Genomic DNA, 18477 nt, shown 5'->3' with positions numbered 1-18477 from the left:
ACACTAACAATGTATTCTCCAAACATCCAGACCATACCTTTGTTTGCTCTTTAGCTCAAGGTCTGCTGCGGTGGCAACACTGTGTCTTGTATCACTGGAGGCTACAACCAGATGTATAACAGCTTCAAGCTCGGGCACTTGCTCAGCTTCAATGAACTTCACTATTCCCAGTTTACACTGTTCAACACCACGAAAAGTAAAGACAATATTACTGACAAGAAAAAAAAAATGGATGTTACAGTAACTGTAGCAGTTCAGATTTCTGAAATCGTGGCTCCTGCTTGCTAAGGTAAGTTCACATACTCTTCCTCTTTTCAGCTGAGCAATCCTCTTGCCTCCTGTCAAAGCAGTCCCCTGCAGAAAGTATCAGCATGACCATTAAGGATACGCTGTTACTCCACTGCCAAAAGGCTTTATAAACAGAACAGCCGTTGCAATCTTTAGGAGGAAAACACAGGAGCAGGCTGCCCAGCTGATTCCTAGTCAGCTCTGAGAACTGCTGCCACCTTCCTCCTGTCTCACCATTCCAAAATTCCTTAAGGCATCACGCAAAGTCAAAAAATTCCCTCAGGGCAAATAAAGATCTGTCAGAATTAGTTACATATTTCCCTCTGGCCTTCCATTCCTCTGTCTGTAACCATCCCTGTGCCCACTCCCAGTTCTCCAAGGACCAGCCCCACAGCTCTGAGTACCTGTTCTAGCAGCTCTGGTGTCCATGGACTATCTCCAATTACCCTTTTGGCTGCATAAAAGCTCATCCCTGGAGGCGGCTGAGGTATTCCAGAACCTCCTGCACTACTCAATGAAGGGCCCTGGGTGGAGGGCACATTTTGTCGACTTTGAGATTCATTCAATACGAACCTAAGCAGGGGGAGAAGGACTTTCATTAGAGGCTTTACCAACACACACACTACCAGCTGAATTATATGCTGGAATGAAGGAATACACAACTTGTCCAACTTCACGTATTTTTTTTTAATCCCATGACTCCAATACACAACAGAATTTGAGACTCGGTTACCAGCTATCCCATCATATTCTGCAAGAGCCATAAACAATCTCACTGTGTTTGAAAACAAACCTCAGTTAGGAGAGGGTTCACTGGCATTTCCTGAAGAGGTTCGCAGGTTAAAAACCAGAAAGAATTATCTCTTTTACTTTTAGAAGTTACAAACCAGAAAGAATTATCTCTTTACTCTTAGAAGTAAAAATACACATACAGCACTACATCCGAGAAACTTGCGCTAAAAGCTTCAATGATATTTGTATGTGAAAAATACGAATCTACCAAGGGAAATAATGAAGCATATGCAATACAAAGTGGCAGGAAACAAACCCTGATATAAAAAATAAATAAATGAGATACTCTCTTGGAAAACAGCGGTTTTAGTGCTGGACAGGGAAGGAAAGCAAAACCAAAAAGATTAAGTTTACAAGTCTTGGTCTTTTGAAAGACTGGCCAGTCTAGTTGCCCTGTTACACATCTCCAACCTTTCACAAAAGCCACTCCACCTCTCCACTTATCCCTGCAAGCATGAAGGCATCAAAACTGTACTGCAGAGACCAACAAGAATTACATGACCCCAGACAGCCATTCACAGCATTCAGCACAGAAAAAAAGGTAAACAGACTCAACAATAAGGATAAACATTCATTCCAAGTCTCATTAGTCAAAGCTTTTGATTGTTAGCTTTAAGCCCTACAGTTAAGCTTTCTTGTTCGTTTACTGCATGGTAAGGCTAATTCACAAGCGGACAATGACAGAGCAAGTTCTAACAAGCACAAATTACATGTAAATTGGTGCAGTCCCACCCACCCCGGGGAGCAAGACCTTAAGACACAGATATCCAGAGCCACGGGCTATCTGAAGTCACTCTCTGAGCACCTTCTGGAAAGAAAATTAAAACCTTCACCACCTACTTTTGACATCTCAGTATTTTCTCAGAGGTCTCTTTCAACCTATGTGATTCTGTGATTTAAAAACTCCTGCCTGGCCAGAGTACAAAAGCATGGAAGGGAGCAAAGTCTCACTGCAAAGCCTGAGGACTTCATCTGCTGAAGCTACAGCCACAACAGTGTGGGGATGAAGCCAAGAGCATAAACCTGGGCCAGCTGAAGGGTTTGAGCTGTGAACAGAAGAGCAGCCTAAGCATTTTAAACTAGAAACTGCAAGATTCTACACACTCAAACAGAAAGGAAGTGGTCCCTGAAACATCTGATGGGTGCACGGTCTCCAGCAAAGCTAATGGGAGAAAGGTCACGTGCTCACCATTTTAAATTAATTACCTTAGGTTAATCCACTTGGGTGAGCAAGACTTACATGCTAAGAAAAATTCTATTGGAACCAATCCCATAGGAAATGGGGGGTTTTTGTTAGAAAAAAAAAAAAGAACATGTTCTACCATTAAAATTATTCCTATTTTCTTTAAAAGCAAAAGCTCCCCTAGCAATAGGAAGACAACAAAAAAAAGTTAGTGGAAAATAAGGTGGAATATTTTGAGAAAGTATTGATTTTAGACACTAGAAGGTTCCTAACAAAGCAGTGGTCAATAAATTTAAGTTGCTCTGTACATTCTTCTTGTTTTCAGAAAGAGCAATCACACTAAGACAACACCATTGCAGTCTAAACATTTTTCATCAGAAGACAGACGAAAGACAAATCTCGTTATTAAAGATTCCCCTCGGCAAAGCACAAGTTTTCAGAGATTATGCTTGCTTATAACCCCAAAATAGTATAAGCCTTAAAATTCAACAACGGGAAGATAAGCACACTTTTTGGTCAGATTTCTACATGAAAAGTTTGGTTATTTAACAGATAGCTCACGTCTCAGAGTTTCACTTTGATCACAAAAGAGGTAAGGACAGATCAGCAGAACACCTAATTAAGTAGAAAAGAGAGGTTTTGTAAAATAAGGAAAATGGTGATCCTGTTCCTAAAATTAGCACCCTGCTTTCTATCTTACTGAAACATGTAACTGGCTTCATTTGAGACAGGAAGTAACAGCATATTTTAAATGAGTTTCAAGGGTGTAGTTTGTAATGTTTCACATGTAAAGAACACATTGATACTAGAGTGGTATCAACTCACCCATAAGGCATAAGAAGAACATCCAACATAAAGTCCAAAAGCAGCTGTACAGTCTTTGGTTTTTCAGCAAGATTAAAGGGAGAAGCTGCTGCTTTCAGTGGTTCGGCAGGGTATTTCATGTGAAAAAGGGTTGGTATTAGAAGATGCATTAGGCTGAAAAACAATTATATTTACTGCAACCATTAAAAAAACCACACCTGTTTATTCACAACATTCAAGAGAGAAACCTTTTACAACAAATCTGGTCCTTAATATCAAAAAAAGCAAATATTAACGAAAGTTAGACATATTCAGTGGCCTCTACTTGCCACCTGAGGTACTTAATATTGAAAGTTAGAAAATGCATTAGGATTTCCCCTTAAAATAGAACATGTATGTCTGTGTGCATGCACAGATACACATCTGGAGGGATATAGTCACTGCCTTTGTCCAGACCTTTGATAGCTCCATAATTATACCAAAAAATATAATCTATGACTTTCTCATTCTCATGAAACATAGACAAATACATTGCTACATATTACTACATATACCGACTATATAGCAGTACAGACAGATTTTCCAAACTCATGCACTTCTCTTCACTCATGCACTTGCTTTTTGGACAGGGCAGAACCATGCTCCCAGATTTTCCCACTGATCTCATGAACAGAAACATGATTTTACTGCAAGACCTTTCAATAAGGTCACTTTTAAAATACTTCTACACCATCACATTAATGTAGAGTGAATGAAGATATTATTTTAATGCCATTTTCCAATGTCAACACAGCGGAAACTCATCTCAATGTAAATGAGGTCCATTATTAATGGTTTTCTAGAGGTTAATATAGAGCAATCCCCGACTTCAGTCTTTTTTTATTTATTACAACTTTGTGTACCAACAAAGTAGGAATTTTGGTTCTCTCTCAATTTAGAGCGGCCAGTCTGAGACATCTAGTGCTGTTCCTGCTGCTCGACAGAGCATATTTACTGAAGGTCTGACCCGAAGCTGAAAACCAGAATTTGATGAAGATATATAGGAGATAGGGACAGGCACTTAGTTTCCATCATAACACAGGCCTCTTATCATAAAAGGAGTCTGCTGATGCAGATCCTCTGTATTATTACAACAGGAGACTGTATGAGTTCTTCATACCATCCAAAACACTGAATTGCTGATCCAAACCATACAAGCCAAGAACATCCCAAACAATGAAGACAGTACCCAAGGAAAGACATATTTTAACAAACTGATACAAATTATTTTACTAAAACAATACCAATAGCATTGACCACAAAAAAAAGAGTTTATACCTGTCTTGCTGCGGTTGAGGTTTCCCTTCCATTGCAGTGAGAAGGGTTGGAGCCAATTCACATTGTTTTTCCACAGGCAGACGGGGGTATCCCATCTTAACATAAATTATGGTAAAATTCTAAAGGAGTAGAAAAAGCACATAGTATTGCAACAGTGCATAACAAGTATGTGATCTTTAAACTCTTGTATGTGTTATGTAACTGGGTGTTGGGAAAAACATATGTGTTGGAAGACCAGTTTTTTAAGTCTAAGACTTGTCAGACTGATAGCTACTGAAAGGGAGGCTCAGCAGTAACTACTCAGAGTAGGTCTTGCTGGGCGTCCACTTCAAAAGGCGGAAAACAATAATGCAGAAATCAACAATGCAAAAAAATCCCTCTCTGGCTTGTCTTATTCACTGCCAATTTCACTAAAAGCAGCTGTACCTGAGCAACAGCTTCAAGGAAAGCACATGTAAAGTTCTGTCCTACCTATTTCTGAAATAAAATAGAGAGCAGTACTGCAGAAATACAAAGTCAGCAGCATAGGCAAAGTTTCTCTTGAAAACATGTTTCTAAATCATAATTAAAAGCTGCAAATGCAATTAAGAATCCAATGGCAGATCAGCACAGCAAAGCAATAGTGAATACTGGACTATCTAACTGCTGTCCTGATGTTCTATATTCAGCCAAGAACTGCAGTTGTGTTCAGCGACCTGGTTGAAAGAAGTGCTGAAGAGGGAAGCACTATACTACTCTGTAGATGGCATTTAAGCTAAAATTTTATGAAGCCCTATGACGCAAAACAAGATGCATCACTGAGATACATGAATGAAAAGAGGTTTTTGACATGTCCAGACAAAAGCACAGTTCATGTCAAGTATCTCTTTAAACGAGATGGATCTTTTCGCTCTGCAAAACAAATCCACCCTAGATGCCCTCAGCCATTTCTAAAAGGTGTAATGTCAGTAAAGCCACTTGCGTAAAGACAATCTAAGATTACTTCTATGTTACTACTGTTTAAAGTCTAAATATTCCTGCGTGAATTTCCAAGACACCGTTTTTAATTTATGCTATTCATGATTGAATAGTATAATGAAAAGTACAGAGTTTCCCTATGATTTTATCACTTGCTTCATTGTGCTGGTTTCCAACAGATCTACCAAAACTGAAATGCAAATTGTCTCACGGTTTCACAAAAACATTTTTAAACCATTTTCACTTTTCAAACTAGATTAAATGAAATCTAGTAAAGTTTTGCCATCTTTAAAATAACTTTCTTTTCATCTTTTCCTGCTCAGCTAAGGTCTTGATCCTAAAACCACATAAAAATACTGGCTCTCCTGTGTTGAGAGATACAGGTGGTTTTAAGTAACACTCTGATCCTGCATATATTAGGATAAGGATTGGTAGCTGCTTGCAAGATGCATCTTTTACCAATGAACAGACTCTTTACAACACAGATAATGACAATTCATGCATTCATGAAATATCAAGAGTAATTATCACTAATGTAAACTGAAAAATGGTTTATTAAACTAAGTTTCACCCATACCAGACTATAAATTTTAGTTTAAAAAAGCTCTTAAAACTTCAATCTTGTAAAAGTAACATACTAGGAAAACTGACAGAGCCAGATATAGGAGCTATAATGAATATTCTGCTTGTTACAAGTAAAACAGCAAACATTCTTAGAAGAACCGACACTTACAGTGACAAAAGACACTGCAGAGGGATCTTGATATTGAACTAGCAATGTCTCTACTGGAAGCTGAATTTTTGGACGACTTTTGATGCGCTTATTCAGATGAACCAGTAACTCCATGACCTGACAGGAAGAAAAAAAAAATGTTGAAAGAAGCACTGTTAATTTTACTGCTTTGGACTCCATGCATCACCCTCAGTCCACTAGGCAGGCCTACTCTAAACAAATCAAGCCTGAGCTTACCAATTATTTAATCTCTACGAAAACAGCAGCCATCATTTACTGGATTATCTTGAAATCTCTCTGACATGTCTCAAGTCACTGTTAAGACAAACATGTAAGTCCTAAACCATGCTACAGTCAATAACTTCCATGTAGAGAAATATCAGGAAGGATTAGTGAAGATGACCAGTTCTTTCTACAGTTAACATCCCTCAGAACTGAGCCTGTCTTGGAAATCTGCATTGCTGCTCTACGTTGGGCTGCAGAATAGCTCCAATTCATGACATAAAAAAAAAAAATTATGAGAAAAGGCCCACCCGTAATAAAGCTATCAAGTAAGTGTATGAGAACTACGTTTAGAGTGGAAAGTTACAGAACTTGGATGCTTAAATGAAGAGGGGAAGCCAATGGAAGTGCTGTGAATGTCAGGCAGGAGCAACGTGCAGCCCTGCCGTGGGTAGGCAGAGCTCCGGCAGCAATGCCAATGGGAACAGGCAACTCCTGTGGTAGGGGGATGGTCCCAGGCTCTGGTGAACAGTGAGCTAAGCCGTGGCCACAGTGTGTTGAAAACAGAGGGAGGGAAAATGGTACTTTCTCATGATGAGGACTCTCAAGCAGTGAAGTTGGGGCCCAGAAAGTTTGTACAGTCTCTATCCTCAGAGGTTTCTCAAGACCCATCTCAATAAAACCTTCAGCATCCTGCACTGAACTTGTAATGGACTGTTTTAAACAGGAGATAAGTCTTGAGACCTTCTAAGGTCCACTCCAAGCTGAATTATCACAAGATTCTACAATCCCATTAAGTTATTCTTAGCATCAGCAGTGTAATTTGTAAACCCACTAAATGAGATACCATAATGGAACGGAGGAACTTGAAAAACTACAAAACTCTGCTCTGGAACAAGTATCAATTCTGAGAAATCACACTGAACATCTGCATCTTGCTTGGAAACCCTATCAGATTCTCATGCAAAGTGGTGCAAAAATATAAGTGACATAAGATGAAATCAGTTCAATTCTAGTAAAACCAGTCAGAGCCAGTCCTAGATTCATGTTGACTTCAAGAAATTAAAAGTCAAAAAGCCACAATGTCCTGTGGTTTTGAGGGATCATTGCCTTGGACAAAGTAAGCTGAAAAAACAGCTAAATTGCTGTCACTGAGGTCTGTAATAGAAACATACACGTGCTGAACTTTATTGAGCTAAGGCACCATCTTTGCATCCAACTCCATGACTAAGTGCCAAACAAAATAATGTCCAGCTATAATCCAGCAAAACTGCAGAGCTGACCACAGGCATGTGATTGAGATCAGAGATAAACTGACAAGCTAAGTAATGTTGACAGTTACCAAATTTTGCTGCTGCCAGCTTATTATAATAAGAGTAAAAAATTCATACTATTTTAGAGAGGAAGAAACTTGTCTGCACGGATCTTCCTTTGAGAAAGGGTAGAAAATACAACTAGTACAGACCTTGATGAATGTGTTCAAATTACCAATGGTGCCTGGTAAAAAAGGATATGGTTGGATTTGGGTGTTTATGAGGGTTTAGCTCATGCCCTACTACTCTAATAATTAATATCAAATCAGTGCACTAAGGATCTCATCCAGCAGCACTCTTCTGACCTGAAACAGGTGAATGTCAGCACTTTCAAGTGTGATTTCTTATGTTTTTGCTGGTATCACCTGGACTGCATTTAAAGAGATGGTGTCCAGTCTGGCACAAATGCTGTCAGTGCAAAAATAATTCTTGGAGCACCTCTGCACCAGCAGAGTGAATTTACCCCAGATTAGTTCTTTGTGTGACACTGCTAGGATAATAACTGATTTAGCAGAATACATCCTAGAACAGAATTTAACTCATTTGTCAAACCACAGCCTGAAAAAGTCAAATGCCCTTCACTAATATGGCAAGAGCAGAATTCAGGATAATTTCCACAGCTGCAATGAATTTGACAAATACTAAGAAGTGCATGGAAGTGCTATAATTGCTTAAAATACTATCATCATCTGATGTGGACAAATATCTATAGTTTAACCACATAAAAGGAAGAAGAAATGCATTTTATTTTGTCATTCACTCTAACACAAAAAACCTACTAACAAATTTAATCGCTAAGAAAACAGCAGCCATCATTTACTGGATTATCTTGAAAACACTCTGACATGTCTCAAGTCACTGTTAAGACACATAAGTCCCAAACCATGCTATAATCAATAACTTCCATCAAGAGAAATATCAGGAAGGATTAGAAGATGACCAGTTCTTTCTGTACAGTATACTGTACTACTACAATATACCATAAATGCTGTGTGATTTTGAGACGCTTCTTAAAATGTAATTTTCCAAAGAGTAGTCCTCCCTCTTTTCTGAATCTCACAACAGTCCAAAACAACTGACAACACATTCTAGATTACAAAAAAAATGTCATACAAAAATACCCTAAGAAATTTCACCAGCTGGTTGAATGCCTTTGTTCACAGCTTCAAGTGCACATGGTAAGCAGGTATGCAGAAGAACACTCCATTTAAGTTGGAGTATCCATCTTTCGGCACAGTAGAATGGCTTGACATCTGTGGATACACTTTCATGTAACCATTGTTAGGACCATGTTTTGTTCAGAACTTGGAGAAAAATCTGTGTTATAGTTACTTTTAGCTTATGAAATCTACTAAAATCCTGTGACAGTATGATCATTTCCTCATTTCTACAGGACAAGGAGGAGATTATGAAAAGCTTCTTTTCCATCTCTAACCCCCAGCACTTCATCTGCACTCTGCTTCAAAAAGTTCTGGTCTCCTGTCACCAGACCTAAAACTTAATGCAGGTAACTGAATTTCCCAGCTACCTCTTAAATTCCACCTCTGAAACTGCTTGGTCCTTGTTCCTGTGCTGGGTTACAGCCAAAGACAAAACGGTTTATATGTAATTTATATTAATATGTTAATATTAATACCTGAATGAATTCTCTGATAAAGCTGCCTTCTATAGCAGGGAACTGAATTCTTTCAGGTAGGTGTCAAATTCCACCTTCAAAATTGTTTGGTTCTTGCTCTTATTCCAGTTATCAGCCAAATGAGGTCTCCATGGCATATCACACATAGAAGCAAGCTTGCTTCACATATCAGGTTGGAAGCTCAACAGCCCTTACCTGGAAGCCAAGGCAACTGTCCCTATGGCAGCAAGGATCAGTCTCCAGCTAACTCAGAGCTAACTGGCCTGAAGTGGAAACAAATGCAGCCTCTACACATCTGCAAAAGCCTTGCTGCTACAAGCAATGACTATTTTGTTAAGCTCTAACAGACATAACACATGTATAATATAAATGTAATATATATTAGGGTCATGAAAATGTTTCCTCAAAGAGTAATTTTCTCCACAGAGAACATCCAAGCACAGCGACTCATGATACATCAGGGGCATTTCCTTCTTCCTGATCAGGACAACGTACCTTGATGGCAAACTGAACTCTCACCTTTTTGCGAACTCCTTCCTGTGTGCTGGACAGCTTAAGGAGAACAGGGGGTAAGAATTTGGAAATAATGTTCTGTAACTGCTCATCTGTTTCTGCATGGCCAAGACGCAAGAACACACGTTCCAGTTGATCTGCAGTTAATTAAAAAAAAAAAAAAAAAAGAGAGAAACTGGTTGAAACTCAAAATTGCTGTAGCAAGAAAACAACTTTTTCTGAACAACTCCTAATAGGCTTATAAGAAATACTACACAGTGTTATTAGAGTACTTATATCTCAACAGCACCTGTATTTTTAACACTTAGAAAATTATTGATGGCAGAAACAAGCCTGATGGTTTCCAGTGCTAGCCTCCACAATTACATGGAGACTACTTCTAACAAAGAGAGAAGCAATTAAGGTTCCTTTTGCAGGAACAGGCTGCACACCTCAAAGCACAAACAAGCTAGACTGAAGCTCAAGACTACTGTTCCAGGGTAAATTTGATACTCGTGGGAGTATTCATGGGTCATCTTAACAGAGGTTAACCTGTCCAGCACACAACTTTCCATTGGGGCACTTACATCTCCCAGAAAATTTGTACAAAGTTATTAAAGTGTCTGCTGAACCAGTTACTGATCTGTTACAGTTAGTTGATTTCTTTTTCAAAAGATGGCATTAACACCCACAGGAGTAAGATCACAAGTGTGAAATGTAGGACATGTTGCTGTACCTTAAAACACGAAGACCCTATTATTGCTCTAAAAAGTTGCTCTGGTGATGCAACAAATTCACATTCCTCTAGCCAGCAGATCTACTCCCCAAACCCAGGAAGGAACAAACAAATAAAAAGCCCAAAATCTTTCAAGGAAACAGATGAGACCAAAATCATCTGTGAACAGCTCAAGCACAAGGGCCGAGGACCATCTGTCTTTATAAAGAACAAGGGAAAAGTCCTTATTTTAAGTGCCAATATACAGCTGCCCCAACAGCTCACCAGAAGTGAAGCAAAGCAAAGCCTATGCAGCAACAGCGGCATTCTCAACACTGGACTGAGAAGAGTCTCTGTGTACAGGATCAGGAGCATCTGTTTTTCATCCTGCAGCAATGCAGACCAGACCCACAGGTTGCAAGGAGACCCAGGGCTTTCACAGAATAAAGGTCTTAAGACACCCTAGAAGGCAGAAATATTCCCCCGAAGACTAATCTAAAGTGACCTGCTGCAAACTGAGATTAGAGGGAGACCAAGGAAAAGCCTACCTCAGCAAAGGAGGATCACTGACCTGGCTATAAAGGACTACAGTGAGGGGGAAAAAAAAAAAAAAAAAAAAAGAGAGAAAAGAAGTACTGGTACAGGGCAGAGGTAAAGACTGAGGTGAATGGATACTTGGCTGGAACTAAAGTGAACAAAAGGGATGCTAAAATGCAAATACAGCTCTAGCCAGCAAACCTATGATGATGTAGCTTCAGAAGCCTTCACTGTCCTATTTTTAAAACCTGTGCTATCTCTGCACTAAGAATTGTCACGGCATCATTCCTCCTCTGCCAGATGCAGATTAAACAAACATACCACTTCCAAGATTTCATTTTCTGCTGTGCAAATACGACAGACAGCTAAAAAGGCAGAGGACTATGAAATTTTACTGTCAACAAAACTACAAGTCAAAACTCTGTAGCACCTATAATGTAAACTCAGTTGCAACTTGATGTCTTGCTTCGGACAAATTTCACAGAACAGTCAGGATGTCAGGTAGCCAACAGCTTCAGGATATTTATCTCATATTCTAATATTTTTTTCAATCCTATCAATTTATTTCTCTCTTCACCTTCCTCTTCCTGTCATACTTCCCCCTCCCTTGCCAATGATTCCCCAATTACAGGACATCCTTGGTGTCTCACAACCCCACCAGCACTAGGGGACTACTGAAGTCACGCCAAGCAGCTGAAATAATATAAACAATGAATAAAACTACCAAATCTTTCCCCTTGGACCTAGAACTCCACAAGAACACTGCAGATCCACCATCCTCACGCAAGTCCACTGAGGAACCTACCCAACATGTTCCTTCACATAGCAACAGACCAGACACAAGTGTTAAGGAAAAACCATTTGTGGTAGTCACTGGACTACACTCCCCCCTTCTGAAAGACACAGAAACCATTCTGCAAGTGCCCTCAGGAAATGCAGCAATGCATTGAATTGCAAGCATCTACCCCATTTCCAGCTTCCTCTATTATTTTGCTGTTAAAAGCAGCAGCAACCATAAAACTAGTACTATTAATAATAATAGAGCTCAGGAGGACAAAAAGTTACCCCCTTGTTTATGCTGCCTGTGAGATATGATTATTACTTTTCTCATATCTCTGCTGCATACTCAGTTAAGCCCTTATCTTGCCATTAGGTATCCTTCCCTTAACCATTAGGACAACAAGACACTTTGGCAAATTCAAGGATACTGGCTGCCTGGTTGTAGTTAGGAAACTGGTCAGGAGTTCGTCAGAGCACCCTCCCATGCTGCTGATGCAGCCTGTATCCATAGCAGCGGGACAGGAAAACAAAGAGCTATAAACCCTCTCAAGTACAGCACATCAACCATTTTCTCCACAGTTTTTATTCTAACAATTAAGACCATCTTTCAAGCTGACAGCATTCATTACAGGAAAGCATAAACCCTGGAGATTTAAAGCACCACACACAACAGTCCAGTAAAGTAACTGGGGATAAAGTATCTTGGTCTCAGGTGCTGTCTCCTACCTCCATGTGTGTTGCAGACCTGATGGCTGGCATGGGGCAAGTGTCTTTCCCTCCTATGTCTCCTCACAGCCTCCACCCAGCCTATGCCAGTGAACACACCACTATGCACCAGACATCAAAAAAGGCAAAGGGTTTGCTCACAACCCATCTCATTCCCTCATATCACACACTTTACAAGTTTTTAAGGAAAAAGCTAAACCCTTCTCCATCTGGTTTTACAGTCCCTACTGCCGAATGTGAAACTATACAACTGCAATGTTAGGAGAGAGCCACCAGGTTACATGATAACCAAAATTAGTAAAGCAAGAGATCTAACCTGCTTTACTACATACTCTGGGGGAAGCAGGGGGAGGGGGGAGGAGTGGAAGGACAAAAACTGTTTGGGAAAAGCCTTAGAAACTGAAATAAACTACTATGCAATCTTACCACAACTTGACAGTAAGAGCACTAAAATTTTACTAGGAAGCTTTATGTATCTTTATGAAGCTTTATGAAGCTTTACCTTTGCCAGCCATCACTAAACTTAAAATGCAGTTCCTGCAGAGACACATTTTCTACAAGTTTTCCTTTTGAAAGCTGGCTAATACAGTTAAAGAAAATTTTTAAATTTTCTGGAAGAAGTGGAAGAGAAGTAATGGAGGGATGACACTTGGCACAGACAGCTTTATCTCTATCTAAAATGCCAATACTTTATAGATCTGAGATTTTACACAGGCTTCTCCTTCCTCGATCTCAAGAGTCCTAAATTTCAGATGAGGGCTGAATGTACTATTTCCTTGGTATTGGTTCCCACCTATAGCATCCGCTGGCCAATCATACAGTTTATTACTTCCACTCAACATACTGCAGTTTAACTTTGAGAAACATGGGGCTGGGGGAGGAACAAGCTATCAGAGGCAAAGGACCAACTTCTAGTGCAGTTCAGAGAACTGAAAAAAAAACCCTACAAATCACACTACAAAAACCCCCAAGGACTGCCATTATTTCATTTACACAGTGAGAAAGTCAAAAGTGAAAGGGAGAAAGAGGGAAAGGAAGGAGAATTCACTGGAAACACAGCTGGAAATCCCCGTGCCCAGTCCTGCAGGGCTCTACAAAAACTTCTCCAGTGAGAAACCCCACACCAGAAGCAACAGAAAGGTGTGGGAATCACCGAGATCACTGTGAGCATTCTAGATCCACTTCACGTTAAGAGCCCCTTGCTCTGGCAGGGACTGTCAGAAAAAACAACACAAGATTAAATCAGCACATCACAGAATTTGTAAGTTTTGGTATACTATTGCAAGCTTCCCTTTAAAAACATGAAAGCTGGACAAAATTCCTTGAGAAGAAAGATGATTGCTACAGCACCCAGAATCTGCCTACAAGTTATATGCCAACAATCGTCCCAGCCAGATTTGCTCACCCCATTACAAAGCACCTGAGAAATGATGTTTACTTTAATAACTAGTCTTAGAAATATCGTATGTGTGCCACATTTAAGACAGTTACCATTTTACTATGGATTGAAAAAAAACCAAAACCAACCAACACAACCAAGAATTAAGTGCATGAGTAGAAAAACAAAGTATTTTTACTTTTAAAATACATACAATTAGGTCCATGCATAATTTGTAACAGTTATTCGTGTGTTTTGGCACATTCACTTCTTTCCATGCTACTATGCAGTACTTTTACAAAATATTCCAATTTTTGTGGCATTTTTTTGAAGAAAAAAGAGGTGTTTACAAGAGGACAAACAAATATGGAGAACTTAACAACAAGGATTGCATATGAAAAAGACATTCCCTTTCACTGTATGTAGCAGAAGCAAAGGACTAGGAACACAAGATTTATCTTTGTATCCCTGTTTCCAACAGCAGTGTCCAATTTTTGTGAACAGACATAGCATATTTGGAATTTGAAATCCCCAAGTTACCATGGCAATGCAGCTACCTATCTGTGAGAAAATGCACGTTTCACTTCTGTTTTTTTCCGATCTCCATTTAAGACTACAAGGAAAAACACAGGTTTCAGTACTCAACCACCTTGCAAATGCAAAAAGGAAAGGAATAGCTTTCAAAACATAGGTAATGTATACAAATTCTACAAGAAAGCCATACTGACAACAAGACTAACTTGTGCTTTATGAACTTCCAAATCCTGCAACACTGCCCATAAAAGGATCAGAGTTATTTTAAGTTTTGTTACTTCAGAACTGATCTTGTAGTCTCCCAAGGCAACAGCAAAACCCCATAGCCTGCTCACAGAAGCAACATGCCCTCTTCTTCCATTTGGTAAATATAAATACTGGAGCTTGCCAAAGGCAATAGAGAGAAATACACAGAAAGGATAAAAATATGGATAAGCAGTGAAATAGCTACCTCTATAAAGCCAAAAATTCAAAGAGTTTTCTTTCATTATGTTAATTTAAAAAAAAGGAAGGAAAATGCCATTAACAAGGGCTTTATTGAGATAGCTATGCCACTGTTTATACACAATTTTATGGCATAAATCTTCTCTCAGCTCAGCTAAGCACAGCTCCATGTCGAATTCGCTCCCTCTGGCACTTACAGAGATTATGCACAGCACATCAGGTGTTCCACACAGACCCCTTAGCAATGCGTATTTGTGGAGCTGAGTGTCAAATAAAAGACACTCTTCCTTTACGAAAACCAACTCTAGGAACTGCTAGGGCTAGGACACATCAAACTAACTGTACTTCATAATTTGACTGTTAACCACCAAAGAATCCAAGGAACTAATAAGAGAGTCTGAGTCCTCCACAAAACAGAGCAGAGACTGGAATAGCAAAAACCTGTGTATGCAATCAGAAGCTGTCTTCACTTTCCTGAAAAGTATCTTTTTAACAGATTTTAACAGATTGGTATGACTGCTACAAAATAAGTAATTTCTAGAATTGTTTTATTAAATCAAACAAAAACCACTGAAACCCTCCTCTATTACGTGAACTCTGTAGGACCATTACATCTGACTAGTGTTCCCCCACACTTCTCCAAAGAGCCCTACATAAATAGAGTCCTGGGCACAAAAGCATTTCAACTTCACCTCCTGCATGGCAGGGGTAGACTCAGGGGCAGGTCCCCGCCAAAGCAAAAGCTCAAACACACCCAGAGCCAGATAACTGTCTAAGGCACTATTCCACATGCAGAAGAAAGAATAAAGCTCTCATCTGCTATGCAACTACTAAAATAGGAGTCAAATTCTTGTTCAAATGGTATTAGACTCTGGAAGAAACTACATTTAGTATGATTACAGCAGCAAACAGTGAGTCAGGAGTTGCTAGTGCTATTCCTGGCTCTACCAGTAACCCATTGTGTGCCTACACCCAAAAAAACCTACAGGAGCACTTGGACAAGTAGGCCACTCACCAAGTTGTTTTACAAGATCTGACTGGAAAAGACTGGGAAGCCCGTTGGAGGGAGGAATATATTATCTTTTTTTCCCATCCCATTCTTCCATTTTATAGGAAAGTTTATGTAAGAGCTTGAATAGCACACTACAATCCAAATATTTGCAATATGCCAGGCAGAGGTTCTCCATTTGAGTGGCTGACTGTTGTCACTCAAGATTAACTTGCCTCTCTGACATCTGAACTCTTATGGCTTCAGGGCCAATGTACTGATTTCGCATTACTTTTTAAACTGCCATATCTTATGCTTCCTTCAAATAATTTGTCTTCTAAAATGGCAAGCACATTTACACAGTATTTACACAAACAGTAGAGTGCATGTGTTTGACTGGGGTTACAGAACAAAGCTTCCTATAGCCATGTGAATATAATGCAAGGAAAACTGGTTTACCAATCTAAAACTAAGAGCAATTACTCTTGTTATTCTGGGACTACTATCGTCCTAAAAACGCAGGGATTTCTTTCCAAATATGTTGAAATTTAACTAATCAAACACATCAAAAGACAGCAAGCTTAAAGAGAACCTTAGTCTCCCTCTCTTTCTCTACATAAAATCACTCTTTTTCCTTAGCTTTAATTATTTTTTAAGACTATGGTATTTTCTATTCAGTGACACATGAGGTACTGGGAAAAAAAAACAACAAACCAAACCAATCAATCAACTAACCAAACCAAAAATCCCAGAAGATATTCCTTCCCCTAAACAAATTAAAAAGATTACTAATCAAACAAATAAAACCCTCTCAATTTTGAAAGATGCAGTGGTCAAGTAACCTGAATGACAACATGTAATTATTAATGTGAATCTCAATTTAGGGACATCTGTCCTTTTAGCACAATTTAACAGAAAGGGCTATGTAGCAACAGGCACATGGATGAGGACTAATTTTTGCAGGATCATATTTGGAGGCTGGGAAGCTAGGTTACACACAGATAAATGCCAAGGAGTTACAAGCAAGAGATCTCATGTTAACTAGTTTCAAAAAGGGGAATCACTTTAGCATTGTAAAGCTGACAATAGAATCTCCTGGATGACAGCAGCAGTGAAAGCTTTCACTGCCATTATTACAATTTGCCCCACTTGTCAGTGGAATAAATAGCATGGCATCTGGGTCCTCCAGTTCAAGGATCAGTGCAGGATCAAGATCCTTCTTATTCCACCATGGGATCCGGCTACATAAAGGACATCCATTATCATATGCCTTGTTCCAGTAACATCTAACAAAGAGCAGAACTAAGAGCTTGTCTACACAGCAGCTCACACCAAAAAAAAAAAAACCCTGAAGACACATCACACAGAAATGCCTTAGTACTGAAAGCAAATAGTACAAATATGCTCGAAGTATTTCTTCTGCTCTTCCTCTCTGGTGACTGCCAAGTACTATTTCAGGGCAACCAAAGGCCCTGTCATTTGGCTGAGTCATATGTTATCTTGATATTAATTCTTCACGGCTAAGAACCAGCTCTATGCCAGGACAGAAAAGGCAAGGAAAGAAAAACTGATTTTTTAAAAGTTACGTAGGCTCCTCCAAAGAGCAGCTGACTGCGTGCTGCCCCTCAGCCTCTGAGAGAGGAGCCTGGAGGTGACAAGAACACAGGGCCGAACTCCCGCCGCGCCGAACGGGCGGCTGCGGCACCTCCGGTCATGTGCCGAGAGCCGCACGGAGGCGATGCGCTCCCGCACCCCGCCCGGCACCGCACTCGGGCTGAGGCCCGTCTCTGGATGTGCCTGCCCGCCGTGTCTTCACGCCGGTTCTGCGCTTCGAACGCGGCGGTCCGACAACGCGAGTCGAGAGCTCCGGCAGACAGAGGCGCTGCCGGTTGTGCCCGCCGAGAGCCAGCGAGCTGAGGCAGCTCCCCATGCCCGCGGGTCCCGCTGCCCCGAGCTCCCTCCCCGCAAGGTCACGCAGCCGGCGGCGGAGGGCACAGCCGCGCCGCCCGCCGAAGGCAGGGATGCGGGGAGCGCCGCTGCTTTCGGTTTCCGCTTCCCGAGATGGCCGCCCAGAGACGGCCCGGCCCCGCCGCCGTCACCTCCTGGCCGGGCTGCGGGCCGAGCTCCACTGCTGAGCAGATCCGCTGCAGGGAGACCCCGGCCCGCCCGTTCGCCCCCGCTGCCAGTCCCAGCGCTCGGGCACTTACTGAGCTCGTCCTGGGCGGCCGCGGCCATGTTGCCGTCTGGGAAGGGGAGGGGAGGCGGCGAGAGACGCTCCGCACCTCCCACCCCGCTTCGGCACCGGCACCGGGCCGGCGGCGGCGGCGGCCGCCTCCTCCCTTCCTCCCTCCCTCCCTCCCTCCCTCCTCCTCCTCCTCCTCCTCCTCCCTGCGGCTGCCCTCGACAGCGGCAGCGCCCGCCCTCTAGTCACTGCCGGTTTATATTTAGAGAGAGAGAGCCGCCGTCCCCGCCGCCCGCCCCGCCGCGCCGCGCACACGCCCCGGCTCCACCACCGCCGCCGCCCCGCCCGGCGGGCCCCGGAGGTTTGCGGGGGCAGCACTGACCGGAGTCCGCGCTGACCTCCATGGCGGCTCCGGCGCGGCCCGGGGAGCTCGGACGGCACTTGGAGCGGCGAGGG

General features: G+C 41.4%; 1 protein-coding gene across 2 annotated transcripts in view; it reads right to left on the bottom strand.

Moving 5' to 3' along the window:
• The window catches only part of ECPAS (Ecm29 proteasome adaptor and scaffold), a 59057-nt gene extending 40580 nt beyond the window's left edge, over positions 1-18477 (bottom strand). The window contains exons 1-7 of one of the 2 annotated variants that reach the window (XM_027910322.1): positions 18404-18477; positions 9765-9895; positions 6075-6191; positions 4385-4503; positions 3089-3241; positions 693-861; positions 38-177 (exon numbers count right to left, since the gene is read on the bottom strand). In XM_027910322.1, the coding sequence (XP_027766123.1) occupies positions 38-177; positions 693-861; positions 3089-3241; positions 4385-4503; positions 6075-6191; positions 9765-9895; positions 18404-18425 (851 nt within the window). In that variant the 5' untranslated portion in view covers positions 18426-18477. Of the gene's footprint in view, positions 1-37; positions 178-692; positions 862-3088; positions 3242-4384; positions 4504-6074; positions 6192-9764; positions 9896-18046; positions 18153-18403 lie in introns of those variants that run through there. The other variant, XM_027910261.1, reaches the window with a different exon arrangement.

This window comes from Empidonax traillii, unplaced genomic scaffold (assembly GCF_003031625.1).
Source record: "Empidonax traillii isolate 1590-97213 ecotype Southwest subspecies unplaced genomic scaffold, ASM303162v1 scaffold3:size4013460, whole genome shotgun sequence".
Taxonomy (NCBI): Eukaryota; Metazoa; Chordata; class Aves; order Passeriformes; family Tyrannidae; genus Empidonax; species Empidonax traillii.
Note: the sequence above shows the minus strand (reverse complement) of the source record. Positions and strands in the feature narration are given on the sequence as shown.